This window comes from Mastomys coucha, unplaced genomic scaffold, assembly GCF_008632895.1.
Source record: "Mastomys coucha isolate ucsf_1 unplaced genomic scaffold, UCSF_Mcou_1 pScaffold7, whole genome shotgun sequence".
NCBI classification, from domain to species: Eukaryota; Metazoa; Chordata; class Mammalia; order Rodentia; family Muridae; genus Mastomys; species Mastomys coucha.
Window position 1 is genome coordinate 68,147,165 of NW_022196913.1, and position 22,341 is coordinate 68,169,505.

General features: G+C 41.7%; 1 protein-coding gene across 6 annotated transcripts in view; it reads right to left on the bottom strand.

Moving 5' to 3' along the window:
* Fancc (FA complementation group C) overlaps positions 1–22,341 on the bottom strand; it is a 136,694-nt gene that overhangs the window by 30,865 nt on the left and 83,488 nt on the right. For all 6 annotated transcript variants that reach the window (XM_031358323.1, XM_031358321.1, XM_031358319.1 and 3 more), the window contains 2 exons: positions 12,470–12,634; positions 2,799–2,955 (listed from right to left, as the gene is read on the bottom strand). In XM_031358323.1, the coding sequence (XP_031214183.1) occupies positions 2,799–2,955; positions 12,470–12,634 (322 nt within the window). The remainder of the gene's footprint in view (positions 1–2,798; positions 2,956–12,469; positions 12,635–22,341) is intronic.

A 22,341-nucleotide genomic window follows, 5' to 3' on the forward strand; every position in this document is an offset into this window, starting at 1 on the left:
CTGATTGTTCTGGCAGCATGTGTATAGTAGAGGATTGCAATTTGATCATCAATAGGAGGAGAGGACTTTGGTCCTGTGAAAGTTCTATGCCCCAGTGTAGGGGAATGCCAGGGCCAATAAGTGGGAGAGGGTGGGGTGGCAGGCATGGGGAGGGGGGAGGCAACAGGGGTTTGTTTTTGTTGTTTTTGTTTGTTTCTTTGTTTTTTGGAGGGGAAACTGGGAATGGAGAAATTTACATGTAAATAAAGAAAATATCTATAAAAAAAAAAAAAGAAAAAAAGAAATGAGAACCTGGGAGTAGATATGATATTTCATTATGTTTCTATGTAACATTTTCAAAAAGAAAGAAAAATTTAAAGGGCAGCAGTGAGGGATGAACAATAAAATATTTAAAACTTAAAAAAAAAAAAAAAGAAGAGGAAATACTGGTGCCTGCAGATTGCATTTGAGACATAATTCACTAGACTCTGGCCTACAAGCACATACACTAAACAGGCACCAGTGGCTAGAGGCCTGCCCGAGTGAATAAACCCTTTAAAACACTGAACACTTCACCCAAATCTAGGCCTCTTACTTCAGGGAACTGGTCTCTTGGAGCAGTGATGGGCAATTTCCTCTCTGGACACTGGTTTCTTACTAGCATTCTGAGCACAGTAAAATAGCTTTCATATTTTTAATGGGGCCTTGCTATGTTGCCCAAGCTGTTTTTAACTACATTTATTGGGGGGGGGGGTTGATACATATTATAGTGTGCATGGAGGTCGAAAGACAACTTGTGGTAGTTGGTTCTCTCTTTCCACAATGTAGGTCCTGGGGATTGAACTCACATTGTCAGGTGTGCACCTTTACCTACTGAGCCATCTTGCCCACACAAGCAGCCTGGTTTTAAACTAGACTCAACTGACCCTCCCATTTGTGCCTTCTGAGGAGCTGAAACAGGTCAGTACCCCACTCTGCTCACTTTACTGCTTCACACACACAGGCACCCACACGTACACTGCTTCACACACACAGGCACCCACACGTACACTGCTTTACACACACAGGCACCCACACGTACACTGCTTCATACGCACAGGCACCCACACGTACACTGCTTTACACGCACAGGCACCCACACGTACACTGCTTTACACACACAGGCACCCACACGTACACTGCTTTACACACACAGGCACCCACACATACACTGCTTTGCACACACAGGCACCCACACGTACACTGCCTTACACACAGAGGCACCCACACATACACTGCTTTACACACACAGGCACCCACACGTACACTGCTTTACACACACAGGCACCCACACGTACACTGCTTCACACACACAGGCACCCACATGTACACTGCCTTACACACACAGGCACCCACACGTACACTGCTTCACACACACAGGCACCCACACGTACACTGCTTTACACACACAGGCACCCACACGTACACTGCTTTACACACACAGGCACCCACACGTACACTGCCTTACACACACAGGCACCCACACGTACACTGCTTTACACACACAGGCACCCACACGTACACTGCTTTGCACACACAGGCACCCACACGTACACTGCTTTACACACACAGGCACCCACACGTACACTGCTTTACACACACAGGCACCCACACGTACACTCACAGACTTTTTCTTATTCTTCTTTTGTGTATCTTGCAAGAAACCAGTTTACCTGAAAGCTACTTTGTCTCGGTTAGCCTGTCACTGGGTTAAATGATAAGGAGGCTCTGCCTTCACTGGGGAAAAAAAGGACTCAGAGTGACACTGTCACCAGGTATTGGGTAATGGGTCATATTGGCAGATGTGATGTTTAATTTTTTGGTATTTTTTCCTTTGGGACAGTGGTCTTTATCTTTAGTTCTGTTCCCACAGAACCTCACTAATCCCATCGAAGGCAGACACCCTCACCTGCCAGGCCCTGACCTCTACCTTGAAGCCTAGCCACTAGTGCTAAGACTCTTGAAGGGCTCCTAGGCTTGAAAGAAGTAAGGGCCTCCGTACGCAGGAGCTTCACCCAAAAGAAAACTTAGACAAATCTTTACTGGTTTTGTTGCTTTAAGCATTTTTCTGAGCTCATTTGTTTCTGTTGAATACTTTTTCCTCATGAAGAGCTGTAAGTTCACTAAGTTTGTATTAACTGTTTTCTTCTCTTCCCTTGTCTGTAAGATCTTCAGATTTAAGCATCTGTCCCTTGTGTTGAAATGAAAGCAGTATTTTTAAAAAGCCTATTCTGCATCCCTGGCCTCTTCAGACCCCTGGGAACTGTACTCTATATATGCCATAGGTGAGGACATGGACCTGTTTCCTCCTGTGAGGTGGGATGGAGTGGACAGGGCAAACGTAGGAAAGCATATGCTGGATCTCCTTAGCAGTGGAAGGTGGCTCATACCAACACACACACAGGAAAGCATATGCTGGATTCCTTAGCAGTGGAAGGTGGCTCACACCAACACACACACACACACAGGAAAGCACATGCTGGATCTCCTTAGCAGTGGAAGGTGGCTCATACCAACACACACACAAGAAAGCACACGCTGGATCTCCTTAGCAGTGGAAGGTGGCTCATACCAACACACACACACAGATGGGAGTTAGGAAACTTGTGATCACAGAAAGTCTTCGGGCATTAGACACCCCTAACAAAACAGAAATGGTAAGTTTTTAAGATTCTGAATCTGTTTACACTCTTTACTTCTGTCACACTTTATAACTTAAGACGTTATTCTCAGCAATTCCTTTAAGGATTTTTTTCTTGTCACCAAAGCCCAGTACGTACCAGTAATGACTCTTTTATACAGCACTCCATCCTTCTCAGGCAAATTCTCTTGCTAGGGAACAGCTTTTCAAAAAGGTTCAGCGTTGCTTTTTCAAGACTGGGGAGATGCCGAAACCAGAGGCTGACCACAGAGGACGTGGGTAGAACAATTTTTTCCCTTTGAGCAAGAAATAAGCAGAAGGTTAAACAGAAGTAGATTCCTGCAAGAAAAAGAAAATAATCCATGTTCAAATAGAAATTACTAACCAAGTGTGTGAAGTTTCTTACCACAGTGTGACAGCAATCAATATTTATGCACCTATTTGCAAAATACTGTGATAATCACCCACCTAAGAGCTTACAGGAACGGAGGCTCCTTCCAAACCTATAAGCACATACATAGTGAATAAAGGGGAAGAGGAAAGATGAGTTGAAAAAAATAACAAAAGCCCTGTGATGTCCAGGAAGTTAAAAACGTTATGTCTAAAATGTTTGAAGGAGTGAAGAACACTAAGACCCACCCTGAATCCACAGCACTAAAGATGTTACCTGGCCCTCAGAGCCTCCATTTACTATCTATTAAACAAAAGTGGCTAGAAGGATCTGGTGTGGTAACACCTGTGATGCAGAGCAGAGACCACCTTGTGAATACTCAGTAACTATAAATGCATATCTCCATGACAGATGGCCTAGCTGGTGCATCATGGGCCTCATGTTAGAGCCCAACCCTGTCATGCAGCTTTATTTCTGCCTTCTGTGTTTGTGTGCAGTGTAAATGTGTGACAGTGTGGTATATGAGTATGTGTGTGTTTCTGTGCACAAGTGTATGCAGAAGTCACAAGACGGCATGAGATCTTCTCCTCTATCACTCTCTATCTTTCCTCCTTTGAGGCAGGATCTCTTCCTAAAACTGCAGCGCATGGTTGTTTTTTCTTTCTTTTGGCTGGGCTGGCAGTCAAGCTAGCACAGCAATTCTCCTGTCTCCGTGTACTCCCCCACCCTCACACACAAACACACACTGCTGAGGTTCCAGGCATGTGGGAGAGCACTCCTAACTTGGAACTTGGGTGAGGGCACTGCCTGGGTAGGAGTACTGCTCAGGATGTCACTGGCACCCACGCCTCCTCAATCTTAGCGTAAGGGTATATACCTCAGCTTGTGTGGGACAAGCACACAGTCATAAACAGGAACCCCTCTGACTTTCAAAAGTCTATTCTAACTTATTAGTCATACAGCTGCCACATGTCCCAGTCACCCTACGTGGTCAGCTGGTGTTAGTCATCTATGCTCCAAGAAGCTAATTGCTCTCACACAATTTTCTCATCAACTGTATAGATGTTTTTTATGCCAATCATCTCTCTGTCTCTCTGGAGATCACACTGATGTCTACTGCTTCAATCTGACTCTGAGGCCAACTACCCATGGTTAGTGTACCCATCAGTAAAAGACTAATCCACAGAGTATGCGTTTCTTAGTCCTCTCCAGGTACACCATTCTCCCATCATCTTTATATTCATCAACCTGGATGCTTATCAAGCCCTGTGGTTTAGCTGATGCATTACTGGCCACTGGAAATTGCATCCAGTTTCTGGTGGTCACAACTCTGCTTGCAACATGTGGCAATTGTATGACAAGTCTGGGGCTAGCACTGATCATGAAGCTCTCTTGGGGCCAACAAAACTCACGCCTTATCCTAAACTTACATACAGCTGAAAAGGGCTTAACACACCAAAAATCCATCCATTACCTCTATCACTCAGGAAATCTCACGTTTTAGAAGCTTGGACAAAGACCACACATATATTTCTTACTCTGTCATAACCTCGAAGCCGTGCATCCATTTCCTCTCTTTCATCTGCTTTAAGCACAGGGGGAAAAAAAACCTCTGCATGCCGTCATCAGACTCCCCAGTGTTTTTAAAACACTGGATTTGGGTTTAGTTCAGAGGACATGACACACTCCATTTTAATACTCCATAGATTAATCAAAGAACCTTAGCAGCCCTCCTACCCCTGACAGAGTTCAGGCCATCCGCAGCTTGCAGATGCTGGGGAAAAACTCCCAAGGATGAAGTTTTTAAAGAGTTAGGTCCTACATTTAGGTCAAGAAATTAAAAGGTTCCTCTAGGTTATCTAAACCATGAAGGGGAACCACCATGAGTTGTTTAGAGGAAATAGACTGCCAATTTCTGGAAATGTGTGATTGTATTTGGAAACCAAGGCCAAAGACGTCCAGCCAATTATAAAACACAGGAATCCCACTGTGTGCTGTGGTAAGTAGTCAAGAAGCTAAACACAGGGTAAGGATAACTTTGGTCAAAGAAAGCTGAGGTTTCTAGAAGGCCACACAACCCATGTGGGAAACTGTTCCAGCTGGGAGGGGTAGAGGGTGTAGAGACACAATCTGCATGGCTCACTGAGTCTGCCTCCTTTGTGGACATGTGGCGGATGGGCTCTACACAGGAAAGCATCCATGGAAAGTTTCCAGCTGATGAGGCTGCTGGGTTAACTTGCTGGTCCGAAGCTGTTGGAATTGGACATGCTGAGGACCACCCAGTATTTCTGGACAGTCTGTTCCTTGTGGATTAGTAGACATAACTTTCCAAACCAAATAAACTTTATTAGTTGCTGAGGTAGAATGCTCTAGCATAAGAGAAATGAGAGCAAGGGTGGGCGGGTAAACCCTGGGTCCTTGGACACCTTGGCTCCTGGTTGGTAATTTCTGAAACTGCTATTGGGGTTTACAAAAGATGCCAAAGGCATTCTGCTTTAATCACTGTCCAAAAAGAAAGGCTGGACACAGAGACACCCCTGCCAGTGGATTTATACGGAGTTGGAGCTTCCCCTGTGCTATGGAGTACAAAAGATGAGAGTTGATGGGAAACCTGTTAGAACCCCAAGTGACTCAACTAAGCTGCAGATGACAATTACTCAACAGTCATGAATAACATGGCAGATTTCTCAGAAAATTCAAGGGTACTGAGTAAACTGTGACAGAAGCATTGAAGAAGATAAAAAATGACTTAATTTTTCATGGTTATTTATGGACGCTTTTTCATCTGTGTATGAGCGCGTGCCATGTGTGTGAAGATGCTAATGGGGGCCAGAAGAGGACACCAGATCCTGTGAGCAGAGCTGGAGTTATACAGTTGTGAGCTTCCCAACATGGATGCTGGGAACTAACTCAGGTTCTCTAAAAGAGTACTTGTGTGCTCTTAGCCCTTGCCATCTGGCCAGTTCCTAACCTCATATTTTAACCAAGAAAATTATGTTTCAATGTTTCACTTTGTTTATTTGGTTGGCTGGTTTTTTTTTTTCAGAAAAGGTCTGGTATACCCCAAGTTGGCCTTCATTTCTGGCAATCCTCCTGTCTCAATCTCCTGAGTGCTGGGATCCAAGCATGAGCTGCCTCATAGAGTTGTTTTGACCATTAAAAAAAAGATTTGCTTGTTAGCGTATTTATTTATTTATGTGAGTACACTGTAGCTGCCTTCAGACACACAAGAAGGGGCATCAGATCCAATTACAGATGTTGTGAGCCACCAAGTGGTTGCTGGGAATTGAACTCAGGACCTCTAAAAGAACAGTCAGTGCTCTTAACTGCTGAGCCATCTCTCCAGCCCTTGTTTTGACCTTTTTGAAAAACATTAAACAACTTTGCCTTCTCTGGATGATCTGCTTTCATAGAAAATGATACATTTATTGTCTATAAATGTTAAGAGTTATACATGGAAAATGGAAATACTCTACCAGGAACTCCCTCCTCTTTTGAACTTTGTCATTTCCCAAATGCAATGATACAAAAGGACAACTGGGATGAAGGAAAACACCCACAGGTGACAGCCAATATTTCAAAACAAAGCAATGGCTAGCGAGTTAAGAGAAGGCTGAAATGTTGTACACATGGCCTAGATAGCAAACGCTGCTGGACCGGAGTGAAGTTAAACAGACAGAAAGACAGGTGTGCTCATGTAACATGCAAATATGGTAGCCCACACACTTCACACTTGCTGGGGTCTTCCCCCAGATAACATGATATATCTTTACAGAGACCAATCACTTTTAGAGTTTATACAAAAGATAAAACAAGCAACACACACATACATGCACACACACACAAACATGCACGCATGCACCCACACACCACAATTAAACTACAAAGAAATAGAAATGAGAAGGAACCAGCCTTATTTTATTATACATATCAGACTCTACTACTAAAAACGGTTACCAGGGCATGAATACTTAATAAGTCAGAATAGAAAGCAGCAAGGCAGGCCCCTCTGAACTTAAAAGCTAAGCATGGGCTGAGGGAACTCCTAAGCCATCTGAGAGGAAAGAGGCTGGCATACTTCAACACTCCAGAGATGGCCAAATGCTCTGCAACCTGAAACTGGAGCAAGGCAACCTACCATTTTAACAAAGACTTTGCAAAACCAACCTACAGATCAAAAAAAAAAAAAGTAAAGGAACTTATGAACCAAACACAATAGTGGGCTTTGAACTCTAATTTTAACAAACTAAAAGAAAAATTACAAAGCAAGGGGTACTTAAGTCCTAATTAGATAAGACGATTATAAAAAACTAATAATTTTAGAAGCACTCGTGGTGTTATCTATGTCTTTTAGATGCTTTACATTTATTTATGTATCATTTAAGTATTTATTGTGTGGGGGCATGGGGACACCACAGAACACATGTGGAGGTCAGAGGACAATTCGCAGGAGCTGCTTCTGTCTTTCCTTCAGTGAACCCAGGTCAGCAGACTTGGCTGCAGGCGCCCTTACTCATCTTGGCCACCTTGCTGGCTCTACAGGTCTGTTTTGAGGAAAAAAAAAAAGCTTACATGTTTAGCAACTCCCATTTTCTACCTAACAGCATTTAAATAACAAAGAATTGAGGGAAATATATTAATAAAAGTGTAGTGCTTTTAACAAACTAAAGGAGCATAACTAGTAAATTTTTTTTTTTTTTTTTTTTTTTTTTTTTGGTTTTTTCAAGACAGGGTTTCTCTGTGTAGCCCTGGCTGTCCTGGAACTCACTCTGTAGACCAGGCTGGCCTCGAACTGAGAAATCTGCCCGCCTCTGCCTCCCAAGTGCTGGGATTAAAGGCGTGTGTTACCACTGCCCAGCAATAACTAGTAAATATTTTAAAATCACATTCATGTTCTTCATGCATTTTGTATGTTGTGTGCTTATATGAGTATACAGATGCACCCATAGTGTGTACATTGAAAAAAGTCTGCACTTTGAATTTTTAGCATGAAAAAATCTTATTTGCTAAGACTGAGTAGACTCTAGAAATTTCCATAAGAAATAAATACTGATCCAAATTCTGTAGAGAAGCCACTCTCAGCAAGAGGTCAGTGTGGAGTCCAGAGCTTTGCAGAGATTCACTTAAAGTTTTTTTTCCTACTATGCTTTTGCCATCTCTGGATACACGTGGTATAATCTTGTAATCCCATTAGTATAAAAAAAAAATCTCAGTTTGTTGTTTTCCTTTGTGCCTACATACAAATGTAATAAAAGTAAGTGCATATTCCTTTTGTTTGATTGCAATAATGCATTTCTAAACTGTTGAAGGATGCTAAAGAGACAGGACAGTGGCTGAGAGCACATGTGTTGTTCTTGCAAAGAATGCAGGTTTGATTCCTAGTTCCCACATGGTGGCCAACCAGTATTTGTAACCCCAGTTCCAGGGGATACGACATGGCACATACATGGTACACATACATGTGTACAGGCAAAATATTATTCATAAATTAAAAATAAATTTAAAAAAATTAAACTTTTGAGAAGTTTTCTAAATTTGTATCTAAATCTAGATAATTATACTTTATATAAAATGTCTTATCAAGATGCAATATTTATTTTATATTTTAATGTATGACTTGCATTATTTTACAATTTTCTAATATTTCATACAAAATAAAATGATAGTATGTTTTTCTAAATTTAAGACTGGATGGTTGACTTTTAAAAGGAAGATTAAACTTTTGAAAAGTTTTCTAAGCTTATATCTGAATTTAGATAATTATATATTTTTATATAAAATATTTTATCAAGATGCAGCATATATTTTAGTGACATATTTTAAAATAACTTATTTTATAATTTACCAATATTTCATACAAAATAAAATGTATATTTAAGAATGCATAGCTGACTTTTAAAGGGGAGATTAAAAGATCCACACTCTCATCCCACAGCTGTCCTGTCAGGAGATGAAGTGACAGGTCGGAGCACTGACTCACGAGGCACGGGCATCTCCAGGGCTTGCGTGCAGCACCGATGGGAGCAGGACTGAGGGCACTGTGTTCTCGGCTTTAGAGCAGTGAGCATTTGCTGTCTGTCCTCTGGTGCACCGTGTTTCCATGCTGCTACAGTGCATGTTCGCTGTAGCAGCAGCTAGAGACCTCCGATGACTTTCAGTGGCCTCCAGTGGTCATTAAGGGTTGGGAAAAAAATGAATTGGATGATTTAAAAGATGCCACAGCTCATCCATGTCTCCCTAGGTGTGGCCAACCCTGCAGACCTGGCTGGCTGCACCACTACTGGCAGTGTTAGCCACGGACCAAAGGCCGTTCCTGTGGGGCTTGGCTACAGACAAGAAAAGTGCTGAGTGACTACTCACACTCTCATGGACTTTTCTGAACCACCGTACTAACAGTGTAAAAGCAACAGCAGGCAAACTGCAGCTGTGTGATCGGGGACATGGGGACAGTCACTGTACCTTCACCCTTGCTTGTGCCTCCCCAGGGAAAGTTGACCTAGACAGCAAGAACATGGGATGAACCTGTATAAAATCCACGTTTGTTAACTGTCACTCTTGAGGAAAGTTTTAGAAATTCGTCATGGTAGAGGAAAACACACAAGACACGTTGCCCTATGCCCAGCCTATGCTGTCTGCATAGAGGTACTCCCATGCTAGTATGAGCGCTCGCCTCATGTGACACTTAGTTCCAGGAACAGTGACTTGAAAGAATGACAGTCTGCCAATAGTGGTTATTCGTGTAGGTATACAGCACACACTTTCTCAACAACTAGCTAAGTGACCAAATCATCTTAAAGAAAAAAAAAGAAGAGGTGCTGGAGATGGCTCAGCAGTTAAGAACACTGACTGTTTTTCCAGGTCTTGAATTCAATTCCCAGCAACCACATGGTGTGGCTCACAACCTTACGTAATGAGATCAGATGCCCTCCTCTAGTGTGTCTGAAGACAGCAACAGTATACTTATAAAATAAATAAATCTTAAAAAAAGAGAGAGAAAGAACAAAAGAAAGAAAGAAAGAAAGAAGAGAAAGAAAGAAAGAAAGAAAGAAAGAAAGAAAGAAAGAAAGAAAGAAAGAAGAGAAAGAAAGAAAGAAAGAAAGAAAGGAAGAAAGAAAGGAAGGAACAGAGGGAAGGTAGGAAGGAAGGAAGGAAGGAAGGAAGGAAGGAAGAAAGAAACAGATACTTAAAAACCATATGGAATGAGATCTGATGCCCTCTTCTGGTGTGTCTGAAGAAAGCAATGGTATATTTATATACATAAAATAAATAAATAAAACTTTTAAAAAAGAAAAAAAGAAAAGAAAAGAAACAGGACAGAATCTGTGACCCATGATAGGCACAAAGGGTTTTTGTTCATTTTATTTATTTTAAGACCATTGTACTGGCATGTACCTGGAATCCCACTGCAAAGTAGGCAGAGATAAAAGGGTCCTTAGGGCATTTCATTTAAGATAAATTACTTATTCTATGCATATGTATGAGGTGACGGTGCATGCATGCCATGATGCCTGTGCTAAGAGGACAAGTTTTTGGAAGCCAGTTCTATCTTCCAACTGTGAGTTTACCTAAGCTGTGAGTTTACCTAAGACTTTCACCCCTGAGCTATTGCCAGCTCAAATTTAAGCTTTTAAGCAGAAATTAGTATCTTAGAAAATTTTTGGCAGCTTTTCAACACTTCATGACATGTCAACAAAGATGGCAGAGAGAATAGCAGCTGAAAGTTCTCACTATCTAACAAAATATGCCAATACCGGGAAGGTACACCTAACATAAGGATGGACATTTTTCAAATTATGCTACAAAGCCATACAGAGGTGCAAGACCGGAACTGCAAAACAGACTTACGACTGTGTATGTGTGCATACATGCATGTACATGGTGCATACGCACATGTAGACGTCAGATACTAGGTGTTGTCTGCAATCACTCTCCACTTTCTTTTTTGAGACAGGATCTCCAACTTGGCCTGGAGCTCGCTGATTTGGTTAGGTTGCCCAGGTATCCTGTCTCTGCTGGCCTTTCACTAGGCTAACAGGTGCAGGCCACCACAATGGGCTCTTTCTACACAAGTACTGGAAATCTACAGTCAGGGACTTACGCTTGCATGCCTAGTACTTTGCCAAGTGAGCCACCACCCCAGGCTAGGGCAGTAGATTTTAATGTATAAAAACTCATTAATAGCCCTGGGGTGGCAGGCATGGGGAGGGGAGAGGCAACAGGGGTTTGTTTTTGTTGTTTTTGTTTGTTTTTTTGTTTTTTGGAGGGGAAACTGGGAAAGGAGAAATTTACGTGTAAATAAAGAAAATATCTAATAAAAAAAAAAGAAAAAAAACCTCAGATCCCATAATGCAACTGACCTTTAAAAACATAATTGTTTCAAATTTAGGTCAAAGCAAACTATCCACTCCTATCTCCAATGGCTATTATGATATCACTGCCTTTCCAATTATGCAACTGTGTGGGGATAGACATTGCCACCAAAGCTCCTCCTCCTCCTCCTTCCTCTTCCTTCTTCCTCCCTCCCATCCCCTTCCTCCAGTTCCTCCTCCTCCTCCTCCTCCTCCTCCTCCTCTTCCTCTTCCTCTTCTTCTTGTGCAACTCTATGTACATGTCAAGGCCAGAAGAGACAACAGCTAACCAGCTCGGTCACTTTCCACCTTATTCCCTTGAGATATGGTCTCTCACTGAACCTGGATCTTCCCATTTGGGGGCCTGGCTGGTTGACCAAAAAGCCCCAGGGATCCACCTATCCCAACCCCACACCCCAGTGCTTGGGTTACAGGCATGCATAACCATGAACAGCTTTTGTGTGGTTGTTAAGGATATAAGTTGTGCTGGCTCAGCAAGTGTTCCTATCCACTAAGCCATCTTCACGGCCCTTTACTATTATTTTAAAATGAAGCAATTTTCTTTTGAAGGAATATTCTCTCTTCCCCTTTCCTCCATTTGAAGAACTGAGAATCAAACCTATGCCTTGTGCTGGGCAAGTCTTCTGCCCCAACTCAGAAAGCATTGTCTAAATCTCTGGCTGTGGTTTCATATATGACAAATATTGAGATATACCATCCACATAAAGCTCTTTGGGATCCTTAGAAAATCTTAAGAGCACTAAAGGGAATTGAGATGGCTGAGGTGAGAGGTGGTGTTTATAAACACACCTGCTGCCAAGCACGATGACTGAGTTCAGTCACTGGTACTCAGATGGAATAAAAAAGAAAACCAATTCCTGTAGCTTGTCCTCAGACCTCCACACACCCTAGTAGTAAGTGAATAAGTAAGTAAATAAATAAATAGACAAATAAATGTAATAAAAATAAATAGAAACTGAAAACATTAAATATACTGTCATGTGTTTTCTCCACACTACAACATTCTACATCTAGGAGAAACAAATCGAGTGATAAGATGGATGTACTCACGACAAGAAGGCCTCATTTACAGCTTCAAAGAACTCAGGAGAGAGGACTTCCTGGGGCTCATGTCCATGGTAGGTGAGTAGAGCCTCTACCAGGGGCTGGATATCAGGCAGAGTAACAAGAGGGACACAAACTTGTGACAGGGACATCATGCGCTCAGGAGCCATCCTGAAGGAAAAAAGGTAAGAAGTGATGGCCCAGATCTGAAAGCCATATGTAACTGAACACAGTCTTCCTGCTGAAAAGGCCAGGGGCAGGGCCCCCACACTAGCCTAGCAAAGACCTTCTCTCTCTAGCATGGTGTGCCAGGTCTTCTGTAATCACTGCTATTCCCACATCGGCCACACTCACAGGAGGACTTGATTTATACAGCTCTATGCAAACACATCTAGCTGACAAGGCTCAAACAACTCCCCATGTCCTTTCATAGAACCCCTATGCAGATACCAGCTCTGGCCTGATCCAGCAGTCAGTGCAGTCAACTCCCTAGCAACTTAACACCTCCATCATTACACTCCTGGCTCAGACCACCACCACCTCCAGCTAAACACGAACAGTCTCCTGACCACCTCTGGCTTCTTCTGCCTCACTCCACAGCTTATCAACAGGGGAACAGTTTAGCAGCCCTCTCAACTTCACATTACTGCTCACGGCTTTACAAGTCCTCCCTCGGTGGCCTACATGCTCTCCTATAGAGGGCACAAGGATCTTGTGCTGCCCACAGATGAGCACTAGGAAAACCAGGAGTGTCATACATACAGGCTTGTTTCTTCAATGGAAGGGATGTATGCCTGTTTTCCACCCAGAAGGCTGGGAGTGGATGTAGTTAATGACCTGATGACCTTTGCTATCTGTATAGCCAGGCCTCACCTGAATCCCTCAGAATGTTTATCCCAGACCCTTCCTTCCTAGCCCCTTATATAGTGGGTTGGCCTAATGCAGCTTATATTCTAATGCTAATATTGGGCCCCAAGGCTGGGTGCCCCAGAAACCAGAAAGTCTGAAGGTAAGACACTGAGTGACCTTGTCCCCAAGTTATTTCTGAATGATAAATAAAGATGCTGACAGCCAATAGCTGAGCAGAAGAGAATGCAAGAGAAGGAGGGAGAAGCCAGCATGGGTTAGGAGTCAAGAGAACTTGGCCTTGAGGACTGGCCAATTGGAGTTAAAAGCAGCCCAGATGAAACACAGTAAATAATAACTCAGGGTTATCGGTAGGAAAGGAGATTTTAACAGCATGGAGGGTAGGCAGATGCCCAGCTTTTGTACTGTTTAAGGTTTATTGTAAATATAAAGGTTGTGTGTGTCCTTCATCTGGGAACTAAAGGGTTGAAGATGGGGTAGAAACCTGTTCTGCTGGGATTTAAATAATTTCTACTACACCCCTATCCTGAGCATTGTTTCTCAGTCAGAGAACAAACATACCTTAGGGGAGAAATTATATACACCTTGTAGTTTGGTGACTTCTACTTTATCTGCATGACCTAGACCACACCTGATCCTCCCATAGGCCCTTACACTGCTTTAACTTTTATTGTGTACATGGGTTTGAGATAGTTGTTACCAGGAAGCTTTCCCCAAATTGTACTGTACTTAAATGCCTAAAAATAAACTACTAGTATCAGACTCTAGAAGTCTGAACCAACACCTGCTCACTAAGCCATGTTGAGTCAGATTCCCTTCTCGCCTCTCTCAGATTGTTGTTACTCTGCTGCTACGCTGACCCCAAGTCTCTTGTTCTGCCTTCTAAGTAAGACCAACCTGCCTGTGAAATATTGCTAGCTCCCTAGGAGCCTCAAATGCTCCCTTGTGGCAGGTCTCTGACCACGGCCTACCAATACACTGTCATGTGTAACAGTGTAAATGTAACAGTCTAAAGGTGTAGCAAAACTGGAGACTGGGATCCTAGCCGTATCTCAGAAGCCCACCAGCTCTGTGTGGCCAGTGACTACAGGAGACGGCAGGATATATCCTTTAGCAGAGAGCACTCCAGTGAGCCCACCTGCAAGGTTTGTGGGAAATGCACTCCTATCCTCACTTTCTTGTCTACAGGTTTTCACACTGGACTCTGCTTCATTCAGGACTCAGAGGCTCAGTAAGAGAACAGAGAATACCAATCAACAGGCACAGTCTCCTAACAGATTAAGGAGACTTCAACAAGTGTTTCAAAAGGGTAGAATGCAATTTGCTGTGTATTTGTACAGAAATCAATAAATAACAGATAACTTGTGGTCTCTTGTTTCAGGTTGCTTGAGACCAGCAAAGACAGCTCATGGAAAAGTGTTCATTCTCAGTCAGCGCTGGTGCTCACTATTCAGTCCTGAGCTGCTCCTCTTCTGGAACAGCTCTACATAGTGCTCAGAGCATGATCTCTTTGCAAACACTTGTGGTTTTCATTTATCGTCCTAATCACCAGGCAGATTCTCTCTCAGATTTAGCTGGCTGAAGAACGTAACCTGTCTCTGAACATCTACATCGAACCCGAACGCTGAAGCATATTATTTATTAACTCAGGTAGTTCTCAAGATCCGCAGTAGAAAGGACTGGATGAAACTGAGCCATGACTTGTGGGCACGAGAAACTCTTCTGGTCTTTAATTTTACAGCAACATTCAGTGCTCTGGTGTACATGCCAAGAGGTAACAGGACATAGAAAATGTGACCCTTGTGGTTCATCCGAATGTGTTAGAAGTCAGCAGAAAAGCTGGAACACAGACATGTCCACAGAGTTAACGATAAACCTATATATGTTTCTCTGAGCAGCTGCCTTCAGTCCAAAATTAACATTCAACTAAATGGTTTGTCGCTGTGAGTCAGATTCAACTGATTTTCTAATTAAACAACTTGCTCCTGCCTCTTGAGTCAAATTCCCAGACAGGGAAATGCAGATTTTTGGTACTGACAACCAGTCCACATGTAACTCTCCTGGCCACTATCAGCTGAAACAGTGTCACTCTGCACCAGGTTTTATCCTCTGTCCTAGATGCTTGTTTTTCAAAAACCATACGGACAAACTCCTCGGCACAGAGCAAAGTTTACTCAAGGCCATCCGTGACGACCCTGGGCAAGTGAAATTATTGTGGTTAGTAGTTATCCCCAGCAGCAGCAAGCTGTGCTGGGCAGCACTGGGATAACTCCTAACTGTGCTACCACTCATGCTAGCCTGACAGCCCAGGGACCCTGACACATCTCAAGCCTTCCTCATTTGCTCCACTGAATTCTGTTTAGCACAGTCTTTCTTTTCCTATTTTTCCCCCTCAAAGAATTTTGTAATTGAATAAGACACGATTTTCCCTGGTAAGTTTTCAAAGTGTATTGAGCCAGTACATAGTTTTCAAAAGAAATTTAACCCTCCTATGGAGTTCATTTAGTCTTATCAGAAAATTGACTTTAAAAAGTAACTTGATGCCTCACATGCTCTTTGAATCTTTTTATGAGCTTTTAAAGTCTTGTTTTTAATAGCCAAAACTATGAAATTCTGTTCCCCATCCATTAAAAATGAAAAATAATTTAGCCCCTTAAAACCTTGGACAAAAGTCAAAATTCATGTGTGGGGTGTGGGCAGGCACCTTGATTTTAAGAGCAGGTCTCTCAGCGGGACGTGGGACTCAGTGATTGGATTAGACTGGATGGACAATGAGCCTCAGGGAACCCTCTGTCTCCATCTCTTCAGGACTAGGATTACAAATATATACCACTGCGCTCAGATTTTTTACAAGATGCAGAGGATCAAACTAGGGTCCCCCTGTTTGCACAGCAAGTGCTTCACCAACTAAGTTATTTCCTCAGTCCAAAACTGAGAATCTTAAGGTGCAACAGCTGTATTAACTTAAACTTCAACCTTGCATTTTCTGTCCTGAGGCAACATGGCACCAGGACAGCACTTCAAAGACAGGTGCCAAACCTGATTTGGGGGCAGGGAGGTGGGGCACCATAGCCATGCTGCCAATAGTAACAACAACTAAAGTGCAGCACTGTCTTACATATCTAAAGTTCTCTGCCAAGTTTTCAGATGTACAAGTCAGAGCCTTGAACTAGAAACAGCAGGAGTGGGCTACAAACTTTCTGGCTCATACCTGAATCAACAAAATTGTACCCACTTATGAAAACATACCTGTTATTATTCCTTTCACTACTATAACTTCAAAAGTTCAAGTAGCCAAAGGCCCCCAAACACCATCCCAAATGACAAAGCTATTCTGTTCTCTTTGGTTCCACTAAGGGGCTCCACTCAATATTAACTTTTGTTGCTAAAGTTCATCTCAGAGTTTCAAATTCTTCACAAAATGTAGATTGACGCCCTGCGTTCAGAAGCAGAGATGGTCAAAATTTAGATTTCTTTAGAGAAGCTCATATGGTCATGTGACCAAGAAAAAATCAACAATTCAATTACAGATATTTATATTCGTTATCCAGGTCTCTGCTATAACAGCTATAAGGTGTGATGCTATGAACCTTCCAAAAAGTCATCTCATGTATAGTCCTGTGGTTTGTTGCAAAAAGCTGGGAGGCTAGAGACAACCATACAGGAGAGATGAGAGATGGTTCTAGCAATGTGTGCTTAGCATCAAGCCTTCTCCAGTTCAGTTCTTGCATAGGAGTAATTTGGAGTATTGCTCTGGCAATGAGTCAGAGCCTAACACTTGCTGTAATGGTGTCTGGAAAACTACGTAACTCCCTTTTGAACTTGTATCTCCAGGCATCTGACAAGCTTCAGCTGTACCCACAAATGCCATGAGCACCTTCATATTCTTCTGAAGATATTGGCTTCCTTGAATTTTGATAAGCCCAAGCTCTACCTAATTTTATAGGAGACTTTTAAATTTTGTTTGTTGTTGTTTTGTTTTTCATGACAGGGTCTCTCTGTATAGCCGTGGTTGTCCTAGAACTTGCTCTGTAGACCAGGCTTCAAACTCAGAGATCTGCATGCTTCTGTCTCCTGAGTACTAGGATTAAAGATGTACTCCACCACTGCCCGATGACTTCAAAATTGTTAAGGAGATTTATCATGGACCACTTCTAGCCTTGCTTGAAAATAGCCTGTATCTTCCTGAAATCACCAACACTTAAAGAGTATCCTCAGGTAATAGCGAACCCCTCGAAACCCTTGTTATATCAACCTTTCAAACCTTCATTTTATCAAAAGACCTCCACAACTTCCACATCTTAGAAAATTAAAACTCTGTATCAACCAAGACCTCCTGTCTCCCCACCTCCCAGCCCATGGCAAACAGCATTCTACTTCCTGAGAGACTGGCTACTTTGGATATTACAGGTGAGTGGAAGGCAGCATCTGTCCCTGGTGGTTGGCTCATTTCACTGTGTAGTGTTCTTCAGGCTGGCCATGGTAGAGCACTCAACAGGGCTTTCCTTCTTTTTTTTTTTTTTTTCAGACAGGGTTTCTCTGTGTAGCCCTGGCTGTCCTGGAACTCACTCTGTAGACCAGGCTGGCCTTGAACTCAGAAATCCGCCTGCCTCTGCCTCCCAAGTGCTGGGATTAAAGGCGTGCGCCACCACCACCTGCCACTACTAGTACATTTTAAGTGAAGATAAATAGATAAATAGATAAAGTCTTTTTGTTTCTTTGTTTTGTTTTTAGTAGAGCTTAAAATGTTGGCTCTTACTGTGGTACAAGCCCAAAATAAGAACAATTTTTAGACATTGGATTTCACTGTAATAAGGCTGTACTTCAATGACCCTCACATCACCAAAGGATTTTACCTCCATAGTAGCTAAGCTGAGAATTGACAGTTCTGCTGCACCAAGGAATGAGTTGTAGACACGATTTTTGGATACAGATTTCCTGCTATGGTCAAAGCTCTTTGACTTGAGTGATTGACATCATTCTCAGCCCACAGAGAACAGGTTGTATTCATTTAAGAAATGGTGTGTGTATTAAGATGGACTATCCATAAAGTCATTCACCAACTGTTTCAATGAACAATGGTTCTGCTTGGAGGGTGGCACAGACATTAGGTGAGGGTAAGAATGTGGTGGCGCACGCCTTTAATTCCAGCACTTGGGAGGCAGAGGCAGGTGAATTTCTGAGTTCGAGGCCAGCCTGGTCTACAGAGTGAGTTCCATGACAGCCAGGGCTACACAGAGAAACCCTGTCTCAAAAAAAAAAAAAAAAAAAAGAATCTAGTTCATTGGCTGTGGTGATTTTGAAAAGCATTTATCTCAGAGAAAAAGTAACTTATAAAGTTATCTTCTTCAAACTTGATACAATAGTTACAAACATCAAGCAAAGCATTCAGTCTCTCTTTGTTGTTCACCTTACAAGCCACCTCCCAATTAACTGTCTACATTTCTTTTGGCTGTATAAACTTTTGAAATACATAAGCTGTTCTGAAAACCACAGTATAGTGTAAAAACATAAAAAACAAACAAACAAACAATCCTACTAATAGGCTGAGACAGGAGAAGCCTGATTTCAAGGCCATTATGTGGAGCCCAGCAAGACACTGTCGTGTCTTTTTTTTTTTTTTTTTTTTTTTTTTTTTGAGAAAGAATATTACTATGTAGCTTTAGCTGGCCTAGAGCTCACTATGTAGACCAGACTGGCCTCAAAGATCTGCCTGCCTCTGTCTCCTGAGTGCTGAAGTTAAAGTTATACAACACTACCTCCAGCCTCTTTACATCTTTCTCTATACATAGAAGCTGCTATGCAGTTCTGGTTTGCATTTCCCTGGTAACTGGTGGTACTAAGCTCTGTATACATCTACTGCTCACACATATCTGCCAAAGATATCAACTAACCCTGTTTTCTTTGCGTAGTTGTGCTTGACTGTGCTGTCTATAGATGACTAGCCTTATAAACTGATTTGAAAGTGCCCCCCCCCTTCTCTAGGAGATTGGTAAAGTTTAAAAGAATTGTTCCAGTGGAGCCTTTTGATCTTTGGGTTTTTGTTGGGAGGTTTTGAACACCTGACTTAATCTGCTCATATTTTTACTTCTTAAAGACTTGCATATTTCTAGACCAGCCTCCAGTCCTAGATTGTCCTAGCTGCTGGCATACAGCTGTTTAGTAGTATCTCACAGCCCAAGACTAAGTCCTGCACACCTCTCAGTTTTGATTTTTTTTTAAATTGTTCTCTACTGTTGACAGCTATTCTAATCTGCTGCCTCTTTCTAACTCAGGTTCTTTTTAAATGAATATCCTAACTTTTGTCACAACCTGCAAGTGCTGGCATGTGGCATGTTCACTATCATTTCTCTCAAGGTATTTTTCTAAATGTATTTCTTTGAGCATTGGCTATTTAAAATGTATTAATTTATACGTTGGTGAAGTTTCCTGTTTTCCTTTTGAATGTATTTCTAGATTCACCTCACTGTGATCAAAATGGACATCAAAATATGACTTAAGTCTTCTTCAATTTACTAAGATGTGTTTTGTAATCCAAAATATGGACTATCCTGGAGAATCCTCTAAGAGAAAAATGTACATTCCATTATTATTATCATATGGGGTGGTCCATATATATCTACTGGCTGAACTGGCTGTTAGCACCACCCTAGGTCCTGTCCACTTACCATTATTTGTTATGAAAAAAATGCATTATTCAAAGTGGAATGTCAGATCCCTTTCTCTTTATTTTCTATTTTCCCACCAATCTTTCTGTGTGTGCTTTGTATGTGTGCACTGTTGCTAAGTACAAATGTTTACAGCTTAAATCCCTAGAGAAGAGACCCTTTTATCCTTCTGTAACATCCTTTACCTCTTACAGCAGGTATTTGGTGTATATATATGGCTTTTTCTTTTGCTGTGGGGTGTATATGTGTGTGTGTGTGTGTATGCTATTCTCGCTGTCTTCTGCAACATCCTTTCATTTTCAGTCTTCATATATTCTTGTATCAACTGAGATCCCAGCTTAGATGGTGGCATGCTTACCTAGATGCACAAAGCCCTGCCTCTGACCTCTAGCAACTGTGGTGCACACCTGTCATCCCAGCACTGCAGAACAGAGACAAATTCAAGGTCATCCTGGCTACACAGTGAGTTTGAGGAAAGCCTCATACATGAGACTTTGTAAAAAAAAAAAAAAAAGTTTAAATATAATGAGAAATAAATAATCTCTGGGCCACTATCTAAAGTATATGAACAGGAAAATATATTCAAACAAATAAATATATTCACATTTTTAAAGGAAAATAAACCTGATTAAAATAGCTAAAAGTAATTGTAAAAATAAATGTAAACTAAAATATAAAGTGAGACTGTTGTAGAAGCATACAGTTTGTTCTTACTTGTTTCACCGCCATAGATGATATCTGAGTTCTAGTCTTGCTCACTTTATGCAGTGAAACCTCATAGGAATGTCTTCTGTTTTAGGTACATGAGCCAGTGATCTTTGCTCCCTCTGGTGTCTGTATCCAGTACTGCAAAATCTCTGCTACTGTGATTAGCTGGTTTGGCTTTGTTCTGTGTCTCAGCTACCCAGTAGAGGAAAAACATCTGGGGCTCTTTACTGTGCCATCTTCTGAAGTCATGCATGCTCTTGCCATTCCTTTTATGTTTACTGTCCATTCACTTGTCTCTTCTTCAATGATTTGCACATATCCCTGGCATTTCTATCCTAGTCTTAGAGATAGACTCAGGTCACCACGCTTAGGGCAAATGCACTTACTTTTTACCAATGTGGTTCCATTGGTTCACACACTTGTGGTCAATGTATGGAATCCAAACCTTTAACAGACATTAAAGTGAGTGTTGTAAACTTTACTCACTTGGAGTATGCAGTGGCACATTTTTCTTTAGTTTTCTTGTTGCAGTAAGACATAAATAAGTTATCATTTAACTATATATCAGTAACGACTAACACTAAATAGGTTAGCATGCTGTCTTCTCACCATGATTATTTACCCAAAGGTTTCTACTACTCCCAACAAACTAAATACACTAAATATAACTTCCCCTTCTCTCCTCCCTCCAGCTACTGATTTCTGCTCTGCTTATGTCCCAATGAATCTGCCTATTCTAGGACTTCATATACATAGAATAAAAACATATTTGCATCTGTGTTGAACTGGTTTTACTAAGCATGTTTACAAAGTCTTCCCATGCTTGTGCATACATAAAACTTCTGTCTTGTTTTGTTTATTTTTTATATTGGACATCCAATATATTTTTATATTTGTATGTCCAATGAAATATAAATACATCTTGTTTTTTTAGCTGTGGTCAATTAACAAAATTGGTGTATAGCTTCAACTTTTTAAATTTTGTAGGATAATTTCCTATTTACCTTTAACCATCAACTTGACACAATTTAAAGTTGCCTAAAAAGGAAGTCTCACTTAAAGATTACCCACATCAGATTGGCCTGTGAAGATGTCTATGGGAGATGTCTTGGATGTTAATTGATGTGGGGGGCCCAGCCTACTGTGGGTGGCACCATCCCTATGCAGGCGGCTATATAAGAAAGCTATGCAGGAGCAGTGTTCCTGTGTTTCTGTTTCTGTGTTTCTGTTCCAACTTTGTGCTCAAGTTTCCACCTTGACTCTGTCCTCAGCAATAGACTGTGACCCAGGAGTCCAAGGAACCCTTTTGCCCTCATGCTTTTTTTTTTTTTTTAACCACATGCTTAGTAAAACCAGTCCAACACAGAAGCAAATATGTTTTTATTCCATGCATATTAAGTCCTAGAATAGGTAGATTCATTGGGACTGAAGGTAGAGCAGAGATCAGCAGAAGAAAAGAGAGGAGAAATACACCTTGCAGTAGGTTTTCTGTGTCACACAGAAATTCTGTTTAATTCTTCTGGAAAACACCAATCTATTCTCCATTTCATACTATCACCAGCACTGTACAGTGTTCCTATTTCTCCTCATCGACACCTGGGGTTTCCCTTTCCTTTCTTTCTATAATCATCATGG